At 35.3% G+C, this 15,351-nt stretch overlaps 2 protein-coding genes across 3 annotated transcripts in view; one reads left to right on the forward strand and one right to left on the reverse strand.

Moving 5' to 3' along the window:
- Positions 1-15,351, forward strand: part of LOC134853881 (uncharacterized) — a 158,685-nt gene that overhangs the window by 125,428 nt on the left and 17,906 nt on the right. Inside the window, exons 49-50 of the mRNA XM_063869837.1 lie at positions 12,624-12,770; positions 13,199-13,377. Coding sequence (XP_063725907.1) covers positions 12,624-12,770; positions 13,199-13,377 — 326 coding nt within the window. The remainder of the gene's footprint in view (positions 1-12,623; positions 12,771-13,198; positions 13,378-15,351) is intronic.
- On the reverse strand, positions 1,943-11,416 carry LOC134854080 (uncharacterized). Of its 2 annotated transcripts, none has more exons than XM_063870154.1 (6): positions 10,398-11,416; positions 6,575-6,779; positions 6,139-6,300; positions 4,302-4,340; positions 3,390-3,587; positions 1,943-2,118 (listed from the first exon to the last, which is right to left on the reverse strand). In XM_063870154.1, the coding sequence occupies exons 1-6, from the start codon at positions 10,819-10,821 to the stop codon at positions 1,959-1,961; spliced, it is 1,188 nt and encodes a 395-aa protein (XP_063726224.1). In that variant the 5' UTR covers positions 10,822-11,416; the 3' UTR covers positions 1,943-1,958. The 2 variants fall into 2 exon arrangements, with proteins under 2 accessions (XP_063726224.1, XP_063726225.1); XM_063870155.1 differs by having other exon boundaries at positions 1,975-2,118; positions 3,367-3,587.

The following is a 15,351-nucleotide window of genomic DNA, read 5'->3' on the forward strand; positions in this document are numbered from 1 at the left end:
TTAAGTTTGAAGTTTCGGAACCTCAAGGTCACCCCGGCCCGATTTATGCCTTAAACAAACAAACCCCCACACGACTCCCGGAGGCTACTCCTCGACCCCCAATGACCCTAGGGAGCTGAAACTTGGAGGGATGGTAGATAGTGACATGGTCTATCGTATATTAGGATGATGACCCTACTGGGTGACAATTTGCGTGCATAGGAAATTAGTTAGGCATTTCCTGGAATTCGATGGAATATCTTGGCTTAATGTATAGTGGTATATTGTTGGATTTAATACGAGTTAGTTAAATAAACATTGGGTTAAATTTTGACTTGGCGAATGAACTATTAATAGAAATGCGTCAATGGCACAGAAAAGTAGTCACATATTAATTTGGCAATATGACAGAGGGAATAGGGAATTAATTAACATAAATATTAGAAATGTACTGGATATTCCATTGGCTTCTGGGGAATGTTTTATTGGCTCAATTGGACCCCAGTTGAGGGAACGGCTTACCCTGAAGGTCGATTAGATTGAAATTTGAATGGGTTATGTATTGGAATTTTTGGATTGCGATAATTAGGAAATTAAGTTCATTGGGAATTTATCCTAGTCATGGGAGAAAGGAAAAGATGCGGGATAATTAAATAAAGTCCTTGGGTATTTGGATATGTAAACATAGCTTGAATTAAGTTGAAGTTGCACTTGTTATTTGTTTAGCATAGCTTTGATTGGCATTTTGAACTTGGCATTTAAATTAATGTGATCATGCGGGATTTATGAACTGGAACGCTGCGTAGGAGGCATATAGGTAAATGTTAAGACTTATACGGAATGACGGATCTCTAACTAAAACTAAGAGTAAATAGACATAAGGCACGGATGTTGCGGAACGGCCTTTAGGCGTCAGAACGATTGGGAGTTAATTGTTAACGAGTCGTATCTCAGAGTTATTGAGAACGAGTTAAGTTACTCGTCGAAAGTTAAAGTAGATTAGTTAGTGAAGTAAGTTAGGCTATCTAGAGGATAGCGGAATCGTTGTCGAACGATTGATAACTGATAGAAGTTCTCGAGGAGAACATTAGATATTAGTGAGGCGTTAATTGAACTGCAGGAGGCAGTTGGTTGAATAATAGTAATCGCGGACCCATTCCTTTGGTTGAATGATTAATTTATATTCCAGCCACTTATATGCTATTCTGTATTTGGATTGATTATTTCTTAATTCATTATTATTATTGGAATTGTTGTTGCGATTGACTATTGATTGCGAGCGAGATACAGTCGAAAGAGCACAAACAAGGGGCGAGCAGCATAATACGATACAGAACGGCTATCCACCAAATCAACCCTTTTGGGATTGTAAACAGTACTGGGATTTGGTTGCCCCACCGACCCAGTGCTAAAGGGAAACATATTGCGGCGACGCGGAACAGAGTGAGAGGTCGGCCTAGAGATATTGTGAATTTCCTCACGTTTACAAAATTGTTCTCAAGTACGCAATGATAATTTAGTATAAGTCAACATTTACCTAGCACCGAACTTACACGGACGCTGAATACTTTACAGACTGTTTGAAAAAGCTGTGTAAAATTTTATTCTTATATTGAGTCCAAATTATGTTTGCGAAGAGTGTTTGCCAAAATGAGGATTTCATAGTGTTTTCTACGAGCTCGAAAAGATTATTGGGTTGACACAAAATTAAGGCGTCAAACAATTTCTTGGAAAGAACCTCTGGAAATTCCTTGAGAAAAATTGTGATACCCCTTGTATGCAATCTCACCCAAGTTAATTTCTGCTACCTGATTTTTTGCATATCAATCATGCAAAGTGGGCCGATAAAATTCTTTGCGTTCATGACTCTTTCCAACTGCCTGTTGGCGATGTTTGAAAACTTTTGCACCCTTTCCTTCTGTTTGAGAATAACCCCCCCTAAATCTGCAGCCCCCCCTACATGGATGCTGCAGCTGTGACTAGAATGCGCCTATGAGTCTGCCCTTGTAGATGAAGTCCTCGTGTGTAATGTAGCAGCCTATCATAGTTCTCTCCCCGAAGAAAGCTCTTCTGGCATGCACTAGTCGCCAGTTGTCGAACAGCACTATATTGCTGGGCTCCAGAAGTGTCTGGAAAACCCTGGAACAGAAACCAACCGTCTTTTTCATGTTCCCACCAGTTAAAATGGGGAGCAATTTTGTATTCGGGTGTGTTTTAGTTTATTTCTTTATTAAAAAGCAAAATCAGGGACAACAAATTTAAAAATTTTCAAAAAGATGTTACAGTTTTGAGAAAAACTGGTTTAAAGTTTTTGATTTTTAGTTCAATTAAAGCAATCGAACCAATCGTTTTATGAAACTTTAGTTTTGTTTGGACATTTAGGCTAGAAAATTTTAATTTTACTGTAAAGAAATCTAGTTTTGGATGTATAACCGTGCTTTCTTGGCGATAACGGTTCTGTAACTAAATTTTTTTAGTGCAGAAAAATCAGAAAAAAATTTGAAAGTTTGATTTTAAAGTTTTCAATTTTGTTTATCATTCTTTTTTGAAGTCGAGTTTTGTCGACTATGTCTACTTTATTAAGGTTATACTCGTTTGAATAGTTCTCAAATTATACCACGCACTAAAACCGACACCAATATGATAAAAAATATATATAAAAAAAAAAGAAAAAAAAACAATTTTTTTTTAGGAATATGTTCGGAACACCCGTGCTACTTGCGCAGCAATCGGATATCCTTGTTTTCAATTTGGAATCATTCAAATCAGGGTTTTCAAATCGGATTTTCTCAAAGAGGGGGACTTTTGTGAGAAATAGGGAAAAAATGGTTTTTGACCTTTTTTTAGGTTGACCAAACAAAGTTTCTCGCCTGTAGCTCGGAAAACTCTATTTAAGATTTTCCTAGCAAAAAGGAATAAATATCTGAATGAAACATTTTTTGAGAAGTTAGCTGTTTGATTTAAGGTCATTGTATATCATGCCCGGTGCTAAAAATAAAGCAAAGAGAGTTAAAAAAAACTGAAGCACGAATGTCAATTGTGCATTAAAGATCATTTTATCAACTGAAGCGGTAACATATTGACACTCAAAGATACAATAATTCAACACCCATTTTGTGTGATCTCTTCAAATCGCGTTTTGAAAAAAAGTACGGTGACAAGAAACAATTCGGTGCACAAACGCGCTTTTTTTTTTTTTTTTTTTTTAATTGGCAAAATGTATGCATTAAAATCAGGGGGCGGATCTAGGATTTTCTCGATGGTGGGGGCTAATTTTCAAAAAAAAATCTTTAAAAAATTTCGTCGATTTTTCTTAAGTAAAAAGGAAAGTTCAAACATAAAAAAGGCTAAGTGAACAAATAAAAAAAAACAATGTAGGTAGTGTACTTGAGTATTCTAGAAGCACTTGCATTCTATCTGAGTTGACCAAGAGGCCAAACTTCTTGAGTGCCCTGTACCATTGTGGCATGTCTGTCTGAGGGATCATAGGCTGCCAGGGCGACCGACTCAACTCACAGAACTTCACCCTCTTCACATCTGTGTGGCCAGTTAAAATTGAAGCAGAGCTAGTTGAGTGCAGTTCGATCACAGGCGATATCCCCACTGAGCTGAAAAGGGCACACTAATAGAGTCATGATCATTATTATTCTCTCCCCCCCCCCCTCCCCACAGACATCAAAAACAATCACAAGTTAAAAGTACCTTTTTTGGCAAAAAGACGACATAACTCGATTAAAAGCAGAAAACCATATTATAACAAATCATAATTCAATTTTTTTCTTCTTTTTTTCGCAAAGACATCAAAAACAATCACAAGTTCAGAGTATTTTTTTTAGCAAAAAGACGACAAAACGATTAATTGCAGAAAATCGTATTATTGCAAATTTTAGTTCAACTGTTTTTCTTCTTTTTAGCACAGACATCAAAATCATTCACAAGTTGAAATTACTTTTTTGCCAAAAAAAACGAAATATTGGAACTAATGCAGAATATAATTTTATAACAACATAATTCAACTTGTGGCATTTTTCCCAGAAGCGAATTTTCAAAAAAAAACACTAATTCTTATCAGCCTTTATTGAGTCAACAGATCTGTTCCTCCGAAGTCTCTCAACACACTTAAGGGATCGTATTTCAACAAAAATTTTTGCGTCGAAAGAAAATTTTACAAAAACCGAAAGCGAAATTTTGACTATTTTTCGGATTTTTCGACCGAAGCTGACTGGGTTACTGGGCCCCATGATTCAGGGCTTGACAAGATAATATAAAGTTTTTACAATCAGTTAATTAATAAAACTTCTAAAACTCAAAAATTGACTCACCCATGAAATCGGTTAACCACTGGCCACGTCGTCAGAATGCTGAAATGAAAGATTGTTTTTGTGAACAGTCCTACAGTATCTAATTTTCATCGTTAAACTAAAATAAGTTCTTGGTTTGAAACGAAAGAGAGCTCAGCGAAGTCGCTGTCAATCAAACAGAGAATCTTAAAATTTCACCTTTTGCCAGATCGAAAATTCATTGAAAAAACCTCATTTTAGAGATACCGATTTAAGAATGATGGAAGAGCAAAACACACACTTTTTATATGTGCATGAATTGTATATTCTTGCTATTATTCATTCTCAGCTAATATTGACTCTAGTCCGGTGCAAAAACCATTCCGCGAGAAGAAAATTTACTGATTTTGATGGGTTGAAAAAATTCCATCATGAGACTAGCCCCGTCTAAATAAGCAGCAAACTATGACTCACGCGCACAGTACCACTTGTGCCGAATGCAACCGCAGTTATACAGTCTACCACCATTTCGAATTTTACAAAGATCAATCAAGTCCGAATTTTAAAGCATCTCTAGGCGCTCACGACAGTTTATAAAGGATTGGACACAAAGCGCAAAAAAGGTTGTCTTAATGTCAATTTTCAAATCAAAATTTTGTTATGGTTATTGACAAACTAAAAAATAGAGCAAGAATAGCCGGTCACTGTGCAAGTAGCACAGAATGTTCCGACCATAGTCTTAATAAAAAACTAAGATGAAGCTTGTTTTTTCAAATTAGTTTTTCTGCATGGGGTGATAAAAAAAAAGTCTGATGTAAGACTGTATTTTAGTCATATTTGACATTTATAGAAATACAGGCAAATGTGACTCAAACATTTTTGTAGAAAATTGGCTAGAAAAACATTAGAAAAAATAAAAAATTTCAAATTTTTCGATTTTTCAATTTATCAATTTTTCAATTTTTTAAAATTTCAATTTTTTTTTTTTCAATTTTTTTTTTGCAGAAAATTTTAAGTTCCCAGAACGAAGCTAAAAAACTACAAAAATAATTTTACTTGCTCAAAGTTAAGTCTTTAGGGCTTAAATTTTAAATTTCTCCTAATTAAGCTGTTGTAAGCCTGCTCGCTTGCTTTATTCGCTGGAATTAAGACGAAAATCAAAAATTTCAAACCGGTTTTTCTCAACACTTAAAAAAAATTTTCAAAATTTTTAAAAATCGCTTTCGAATCACGACTGAAAGAACTTTAATTTGGTTTAATATAATATATCATTCAATCCAGTCTGATTATTGTTTGTGGTAGCTGGTTTTACGGGGACAACAAAACAAAAAAAACTAAACACACCCGAAAACAAAGTTCCTCCCCATTTCTCAAATAGTCGGAATAAAAAATTCAAAACAAATGTAGCTCTTGGAAGCTAATATACTTGAGTCAATTAGAGCTGGGAGACACTCTACATTAGTCGGTAGACATTCTATATATCAAGATACGGGATATGCAAATAAGTTTTGGCTTAAAATTTTCTAAACTATAATAGTTTGTTATGAGATAACTTTTTAATTTGTCTGTTTCATGGATTTCCTGAAAAACTTTTGGCAGGTGTCCTGGTTTTCAAGGAGATTTTGTTTCTTAAAAAATAAATCTGGTGCTTCAATTTTCCGCTCAAAAATTATAATGCGAAGTAAATGTTAAAAACTGTTTTACGGTTTACAAATTAATTTATTTATTTAAGTTTTTTGTTTTAATTTTTTTCCAGATTTTTAGTCGACATTGAAATACGTTGAACCTTAAGACGCGTTGATTAGTGTCCACACTACGCCAGAAATTATTTTCATTACTTTTGGAGTTGGTAGGATCATTTGGCTGTGTTGAAACTCACTGAAAAGCTGTGGGGTCTTCTGCTCTGAGGATATCTGCGGCCTTGATGCAGTCTGCGAACACAGAGTCCCCTCCCCTCTCTGCCTGTTTGACCACCTGCAGACTGATCACACCTGCCGGCAACTCCAAGTCCGAGTTGTCTGTGTGCATGCCCAGTGGTTTACTAACACACAAACAAAAGCGTCATCTTTAACCGCATTTTTTGATCAAATCTGAGGAAAAATTTCATCATTTACTAAAATACGCACAAAAAATAAATTCAAACAAGGTGTTCGCTTCAGAAGCCTTTACGAGCTTCCCGATTCCGCGTGGATAAACAAGTTTCTATCACCACTGAACTTGTTTAGCAAATAAATAGAAAAAGAAACTCATGGCATATGGTGAATTGATGCACAAGGAAGCCAGCCACTAAAACTAGAAGTGAGTTTGAGACTAACTCGGAGTATCCCAGATCGAAGTGTGCTTTGTCTTCCCTGCTGTTCAGTTCGAAGTATCTCTCTCCACTGCTGTCTGCCTCCGCGTACTCCCGTGAACTCTTGATGTCCCCGATGAGTCTGGAGACATCCACAACCCCTCTGGGCTCCAATGGTGAACCCCTGAGGATACACAAGCCGTACTTCCAAATGGTCTCGTAACATTTCCCTAAACAAGCCCAATTGTATCCGCCACGCAACTAGCAGCTTATCCAGGGGGGTGTTCAAAGTTTTTCAAAATATTTTCCTTCTTAAGTTGACCATATTTGTCCGACGTCTTCAACAAAGACTCTTTAAAGATCCTAAGAGAATGAAGACCCAAATTTTTGCATTTTTTTGCACCGCATCATATTTTTGAAGAACCAATAATGAAGGCAAACATGAACAATTTGGGGCTCTTTTCGAAATCTTTGGATGAGTATATTTTTCAAATTCAGAGAATATTGCGCCGAAGTTAATTCAGAAAAACTTTTGGCCGAAAAATGGATGTAGACATTTACGAAAAAAGAACTCTTTGGCTGCTCATGGGTTCAAAGTTTTGATTGGCAGATGTGAGAGGCTGCCTTAAAATCGATGCTGTGCTGTATCCTAAGTTTTTAACCGTTTGTGAACGAAATGAGTTTTGTATTGTTTCGGTCCCCGGGTTGACCAAAACTTCTTATCACACAATTTCCAAAATGAAAAACTTCTTACCATACAATTCCATACAATTCCAAATGTACAGAAAAATTTATGAAATCTCTATGACAAGCATTTTCCATATATGAAAATTGTACGATAAATATTTTTCCATAAAAGAAGTAGTTGTTTTTCTAAATTTAACTTCTGAAAAACTTTGGGTTATGTTCGTAGCCTACCGCAAGTGACAAAGACCTTGGTTTACTGAAAGCACCAAAAGTTGGACAATTTTGTATTTACAATGCATAGAAAACGACCTGAATTGTCTTAGAGCTATTTTACATAAATGATTTACCGAAGGTAACAAACTTTCAAAATTTTGGCAAAACTTTTCAACAATGAGTATTTTTTTTAAAATGAGAGTTTTTCAATTATGAAGCATAATTAAGCAAGCCATTTAAAAAATTAGTTTCCAGCGTTTTTTAGAATCAAGCAGCGATAGAAATTAGTTTTTATCTTTTTTCAACCATTTTTCGAAGTTTTGGGAAAATTGTATGACATGCGTTTTTCCACACACTTGATGTATGAATTGTATGATAATCATTTTCGGTGTATGGAGGTCAACCCGGGTTGTCCACTGATTGTATCGAAAGTGAAGTTTCCTTTACGCTCATTTATTATCTAGGTGGTTCTGTTTGGCCTCTGATCTACTTAGAGAGTCGCTTTTTGATTATTTTTCAGTCGGATAAAAATTACCCTGATTAAATGCATAAAACTATCAGGACTACTCCTTTTACGACGAATCTCTGAACATTACAACAAAATCTTCTCTTTTTTCTGTATGTCATAAGTACAAACGGATAATTTTTTCGAACTTTTTTCTGGCCACAACCTAATTTGGAATAGAATGATATAAAATGCTGCATTTGGAATAACTAGGGCAGCCGGTTTCTATGCAAAAGGTAGATAATATTCCGATCATAGTTTTAAGTGCAAACAAACACAAATCACAAATAAATTAACATCTAAAAATAAAAAGAAAAACAAATTTCTATCTTCCATAAAAAAAATTAAAGCTAAAGAAACGGACCGTCAACTACTGAGTACTATTAAAACCAAATTAAAAATCATTCACGTCATAGTGAGAGAAGCTCAGCGGATTCATCACAGGTTGACAATCTACCTCGCAATTGGGAAATGAATAAATACGGGTGGCTAGTCAATGAGCAGAATGATCTAAGAGCAGAAAAGGTCAAGGAGCAGAAAAACAGACAAATAATGATTTATACAGGCTAATCGATAAATATAAGAGAATTCTCAAAACTATCAAAAAAATAATTGAACTATACTTTATTTGGGTACTTACATCAAATTCTTTTGAATTGAAGAGAAATTTTGTCCAAGTTACTATTTTGTCCAAGAGGCACTTAGCATAGTGGTGTAAGACGCTTTTTTCAGATCCTTAGATCGTGTAATCGATCCACTGTATCAATCCCTTGCTCTCATTTGACTTCTGGCTTCAGGCTTACCACAACCTAACCGATTTGGGCGGCAAAAGTGGTGCAACGTGAAAATTATGGGCGCAAAAAGTCAACCCAATTTGAGAACACGCGTTTTGAATTTCAAATTTTGGCTCCGACCATAGCCTTAAGAAATACAATCCAATTTTTTTCGGCGTGGTGTGATAAAAGGAGCTTAACAAAAAACGGGGGATTTAGTATACTCGACAATCATACTAAAATAAGCAAACTGAAAAAAAATTGTAGAAACTTTACTAGTAAAATGAAAAAAAAATCAAAAAAAATTTTCGAAAATGTTTTCGAGGTTTTTGAATTTTTGAAAAAATGATTTTCAAAATTGCGCTAAAATACTCAAAGTAAACTAACGTTACCCAAGTACTTGATTTTGGGTTCAAAACAAAAAAACTAAAACACACCCACATACAAAGTTCCTCCACATTTTCAATGGTCGGAACATTTATGAATAATTAGAAATGTATGAACAATTATGCAGTTGAACTTGACTACAAACTGTAAGATTTGTAAAGTTACTACTCAACTGCGTTCGCTATTTTGACAGCGTTAATTTGAACAATGAAAAAAAAACGTTCATGACTTCATCCTCCTGGGTTTGAACCCAAGTAGATGGAGAAAACAGCCGTACTGACAAGCACTGAATTGCAATCAGTTTCATACAGATAATGAAGCAAAAACCTAAAAACAATCAATTTGAAATGATTAAAAATTGATTTAGTTTGAAAAATGTACCCTAAACAATTTGTATTCTAATTCGATTTAATCCATTTGTTGGCTTCATTTGGTTTCAGTTTTCATACGGATTTTAGTTACCAAAATTAACTTAAATCATTTTAAATCATTTTTCATCCACTTTTTCTTTTTTTTATTATATTGATACAACTGGTGCACAGATTATTTTCAAATTTTTTCAACTATCAAACAAAAAAATATTCTAACGTATGCTTTTCAATCGACTTTTCTTGTAACTGTTTGTTCTGAACAAAACTATGAGTATAACCAAGAGGGAAAATCGTTGTTCATTGTGTTTTTGAATTTTATGTTGTTCGCTGGACAAAATTGCACCTAAAACGTTGATAATGAGCACAACATTTGAAGACAGTTTGCATGATTTTATATTTCATTACCACGGGAATCCTTGAATTCGCAAATTTTAAATAGATTCCCTTTGATTTATTAGTTTGCGGTAAGAAAACTCTCCTCGGATGCCTCTTGCTCTCTGAAGCTCTGTTGAATTTTTTCTTGAGTAAAAAAACTTCGAAGCAAAAACCAAAAGTTAATTAAAATTATTGTAAAGTTAAGTTATTTTTGTTGAGGTTTCGATCGATTTGACTGACCTGTGAAAGTCCATTTATATCAATTTACATCAATTGTTTAGGCAACAAAATTGAATTTGTTTCTACCGTAAATTCCGCTTAAACCTGTTCTAACTCGATGTTTATCATCTGAATGGGCTACCGTATTTTATCTGTATAAAAACCGACTTAGATCGAATTGAATCTCAAGTTTTGTCCGTCAGTGCGGGTAATTATTTTAAAAAAACGGAGTTCATGAATACTTTCTATCAACTATGCTTATACCGCTAGTTGTGATTTCTAGTTTTACAAGGTGACAAAATTGAATTGGGAACTAACTTAGAGCTTCGGTGTTGCTTAGAACATCTTTGTAATCTAAGGATACTTTCTCTCTGCTCATTTCTCGGGTCGACCAGGGTTCCTTCCTTATGTTGGATCTCAATTCAGTTTTGAGGACATTCTCTCGAATCCAGTCGAACCCATATGAACTCTCGTCGCTGTCCGACCAAATGACCTTGAATCCACTTGCGTCGTCTGTCAGTCTGACGTCCACCGGATGCACTTGAAGGTCAATGTCCTTTATGAGGTGCAGACGTTGTTGACTTGTAGGGTTCAGACTGCCTGTGGACTGTGAGTTGTCCCTCAGGTATATATTGCTGAGAGTAACTTCTTTGGAAGACAAAGTGGGGATATTAAGACGTGTGAATTTACTGCACCATGACAACGCTGGTGCTGCAGCTTTTGACAAACTCGAAACTTTCATTTTGATAAAAAGATAAAACCGAATACAAATCTGTCTTTTTAAAATATGAATAGCACAAAAATAATATTGAAGTTAAAATTTGGCTTGAGAAATGGAGTTAGTTCAGTGTTGGTTCAAACCGTAATTACATGATAACTTGAACAACTCAAACAGCTCGTAAATTATTCAACTTACTAGGCATAAAAACCAGACTAATCGAATTATGAAAAAACTTTATTGGTATGATTTATGAATGAAGAGACGTCAACCTGCTTGTACATGTTTTCAATGGTATCAATTTTATCAACGGCTACAAAATAAGATATCAATACTTATAGAAAGGTCAATAAGAAGCTCAACTAAATTGAGATTCAAGTATCATGGTGCTATTGAGATGTTAAAAATAAGAGATCTGCAATGAGTTAGGACAGACTAAATTAATTAAGTAGAGCAAAACTTGTGAAAGAAAATACAAGTTTTTTAATGCAGCGAGAGGGCAACGTATCTCCGTAATGGGCTTAACGGCTCCTTTTTGGCACTTTCCATTGGGGATGAATTGTATTAAATCTAATTAGAAGATTTCTGCATGCATAAGTTATTTTTTCAGTCATAATTTGTACGTCAAGGCCGCCTAAGAAGTCACATTTGCATGCACTCTCTGCTCTCAATCGGCAGATTGCTCTTTTTAATTAGTTCTGTCGGTCCAAAGTTTGTCTTGCCACTAAGTATAACTGAGTTTACTGTCATTGAGTGTCAATGCACGAGGTAAAGACACTTATGAAGGTCGTAACCGGTAGCATTCCGAGGGGGGGGGGGGGGGGGTTGGCGACCGCTTTTTTTATTCTGGTTGCCAATTTTTTCAAAGGGCCCCCAGGGATTTACCCCCTGTCGACCCAAAGAGGCCCCTTTTGTACTATTTTTGGCTGACGGACCCTAAATTTTTCTAAAGGCGCGTTTGGCGCCTATATTTAATAATTTTGAGGCGAAAGCGTGCGCCAAAAAAATGGTGTTTTTTTGGTCAACATTTTTCCAATAAGTGCCTAAAAACGCCTTTTTTGGACTGTTTTTTCAAACATTTACATACAAGAAAAATTGGCCACATGGTCTTTATAGTGCTTTGTGAGAGCTCGAAAAATCAACTTGGTCGACCTAAAAAAAAGTTAGACAAACAGGGGCGGATCTAGGATTTTCTCGAGGGGGGAGGGGGGATTTTCAAAAAAATTTCGATAATTTTGTCGACCTTTTGGCGTTTTTAGGCACTTTTTGGAAAAATTTTGACCAAAAAAATTGCGATTTTTCGGCGCTTAAACCCCCGTCAAAAATTAATATAAGTTGGCGCCAAAGGCGCCTTTAGAAAAACTTTAGGGTTAGTCAGCCAAAAATGGATATCTCGAAAATAGTACAAAGGGGGACCTGTGGGTCGGCAGGGGGTCGAATCCCTGAGAGGGGAGGCGTCTGCCCCTTCCCCCATCCCTAAATCCGCTACTGTCGACAAAGTCAAAGTTTTCGAAAATTTTTCGAAAATCAGAACTACCCCCCCCCCCCCCCCCACCGAGAAAACCCTAGATCCGCCCCAGCCTGCGGCACAGAAAATTTTTTGACAAAATAGGATCCTCATAGTAATTTCAGAGAAATCGGAAAATCAGAAATTACTTGACCTAAAAACAGATCCACAAAATTTTCATTTTTTTTCCGAAAAACCGCCACCCCTCCCCCCAAGAAAAATTTCAGCTGGTCGTGAGGCTTGTTTTTTTTCTGGAAGAAAAATCTTGATATTTTTATGCTTTCATATTTGATTTTTGTGCATGTTTTTTTTTCTGCAGATTTGGACGCCGAGGAAGAATTTGAAAATGCGGCTAAAAGAAGAAATCGGGAGGAGCGCAAAAGACAGGAAAGACTGAAGAAGCTGCAGATGGCCGAACACCTGGGAGTGATTCCTGGGAAGCGAGACGAGTTGATTGCCCCACAATCAGGGATGTTCCACTGGATAATATGAAAAACAAATTTAACAAAGATTCAAACGAACCACGTTGGCTTGATCGAAAAAACTTTAATGCCAAATTAGGATGAAAAGTAGGAATTGAAAGTAAACGTTCACGGTAAACGCAATATAAAATGTATTGTCGTTGCAAAAGTTACAACGCTTTTTTGATGTAATGCGGACTGAAATGAGAGGTCTTTTTGACATTTTTTCCTATATAATATCAAACGTATCAATGGTTTTTATGATTATTTGTCACTTTTTGTTTGATTATTTGTTTTTATGATCATTTGTCACTTTTAAATGATAATTGAAATGCGTTTAAAATGATTATGATTGTAAATACTGTTGTAAGTATATGAGTAACGGACACTTAAGTATTGAACATCCCTGGGCTCAAATATCTGCCCATGAAAACAGGTCCGCTTGAAGAGGCAGAGAAGAAATGGAACGCGAGTGGTCGATCCTCCGAAGCATCCGAGCACCGAAGCCTCTCTTCGGGCAAGAGTTCCCTCAAGCAAGGCTCGTCCGCAACGGAGTCTGGCGGAAACCGAAAAGAGGCCAAAAACGTCCAAATAAACGAAAGAGCTGAACATGTTTGTATAATTTGTTGTCATTTCTACGATTTCCTGAATATTGTTTAATTTAGACCCCCCATTGTAAAATGGGGAAAGCGTTACAAGGAACAATATTCGTATGCGCTTAACCGATGAATGTATTTTTTTGTTTGAATGGAACTTTTCGGATGGGAGATTGTCAACGGGATTGGTTCTTCCGGGTCTATGTCATAAATACCTCAAACATCCGAACTGAAATAATAATTATTTAATTAAAATCTTATTTCAATTTCAAACACAAGACATATTCGAAATACCCGACTCCAACTTAGCCGATAGCAAATTATGATGTTACCGGTTATTAGAAAATCTACGTACAAAAGTGTTTAGTTGATATTACTGTTGAATACAGAGCTAATTTAAAACATCCGAACAAAATTTGAAATTTGAAACGCGTTTTTCTCAAAAAAGGGTTAATTTCATTACGAGGCCAAACTGTGTATTTTTTGAATTGTTAGCGGACTCCGCAACACGCTAAAAACAGAATTTTTGCGCAATCCGCAACATTACTAATTGTCTTTGATCTTTTTTGTTGTTTTGGAATGGCTCCAAAAACAGGCAACTTTGCGGAATCCGCAAAAAAATTTGTGGAAATTGCAACAAAATTTGCCAAATCTGGATCAGTTTGTGGAATCTACAAACAGATAAAAGTACATGTGTTTATTAAGTTTAAGCTGTCGTGGAATCCTTAATTGACCGTTTTTTTGGCTTTTTTTTAGTTATTCAAGAATTACCCTACAACTACCAAGTTAATTGTTGAGAAAGTCAAAATCGTTATATCAAAAGAAGCCTTTTACACAGCTCAACAACTTTCTAGACAGATAAAACTTTCTAAAGTTTGTGTAAAACCTTTGGCATTTTTAAGCAAAGATTTCTTGTACAGTAAAGTTGACTTTTTTGGTTATCGACCTTAGATATTTTCTTTTATACAAATTTTTGAAAATTCCATTATTCTAGAACATTGTTGGGCGGTGTAAGAGACTCCTTTTGAGATAGTTTTCAAATCAGTTAACTTGATAGTTTTAGCGTAATTATTGCTTAATTTAAATGCCAAGATCACCAATTTTTGGGGTACAAGTTTGGTTGAGAATTAAAACAAAATGCTTCATATTAAACCCGAGTGAAAATGTAGGAAATTTTCGTTCTCCTCATTTTTTGTATCATTTGATCCAATTTGATAAAAAACGCGATTGATTTTTCTATTTTGAACCAAGTTGAGAAAAACGCGTTTCAATTTTCTAAAGTTGTTCGTTCTGTCTGGTTAAATTAAATCAGCACTGTAACAAAAAAAAGAATTGGCGTTACTCGCGAAAAGTTTCAGCCCATTTTGTTTTGAATGCTTTTTTGCTCCTGAATGTGAGGAATGTAATTTTGTAATTCTTTTTTTGTATATTTGTCCCCAGCCTATTTCCTACTTACAAAATTGAAAAAAATGGATATGATTTCTTGTCGTACTTTGGAATAATGCTAATAGAATTCTTCTTTTTCATTCAACTTCAACTCTTTTACTTCAATTAGGTAAGTACTCATCAACTGATGCTTGATTTTTGCTCAATGGTTACTTTAAATGATACATTTTTATATTCTTCAACTTTTTTAAGCTCAAATAGAAGCACTTTCAAAAAAATTTTCCATGTTAACAAAAGAACTATTAGTTTAAAGTTCAACAAATATCTCATTTTCTGAGCGCAAGAAAAATTTAGTTACGTTGCTTTTAGGGGCCCTCAACCGACGCAAAAATCGATGAAATTTGTCGAAAATGCACTTTTGACTCTTGCGGGATAATTGTAACCCGCACTGTCAAACTTGAGACTGAAATCGATTTCAATCAGTTTTTAAACAAATTTTATACAGTATAGAAATAGATAGCCCATTTAGATACGCAAATAGATTCAGACTGGGCTAACTGAGTTTTTACAGTAGAAAAAAAAACTTTTTTATTTGATAAAAATG

Source organism: Symsagittifera roscoffensis, chromosome 9, assembly GCF_963678635.1.
Source record: "Symsagittifera roscoffensis chromosome 9, txSymRosc1.1, whole genome shotgun sequence".
Classification (NCBI taxonomy): Eukaryota; Metazoa; Xenacoelomorpha; order Acoela; family Convolutidae; genus Symsagittifera; species Symsagittifera roscoffensis.

Excerpts from the sequence above, each read along its gene's own strand:
- LOC134854080 (XM_063870154.1), bottom strand. The coding sequence starts at position 10,821 with ATGAAAGTTTCGAGTTTGTCAAAAGCTGCAGCACCAGCGTTGTCATGG. Across the intron at positions 6,780-10,397 it reads AAGCAACACCGAAGCTCTAA|GGAAATGTTACGAGACCATT; the intron begins GTTAGTTCCCAA and ends GGGCTTGTTTAG. Across the intron at positions 6,301-6,574 it reads TTCGATCTGGGATACTCCGA|TAAACCACTGGGCATGCACA; the intron begins GTTAGTCTCAAA and ends TTTGTGTGTTAG.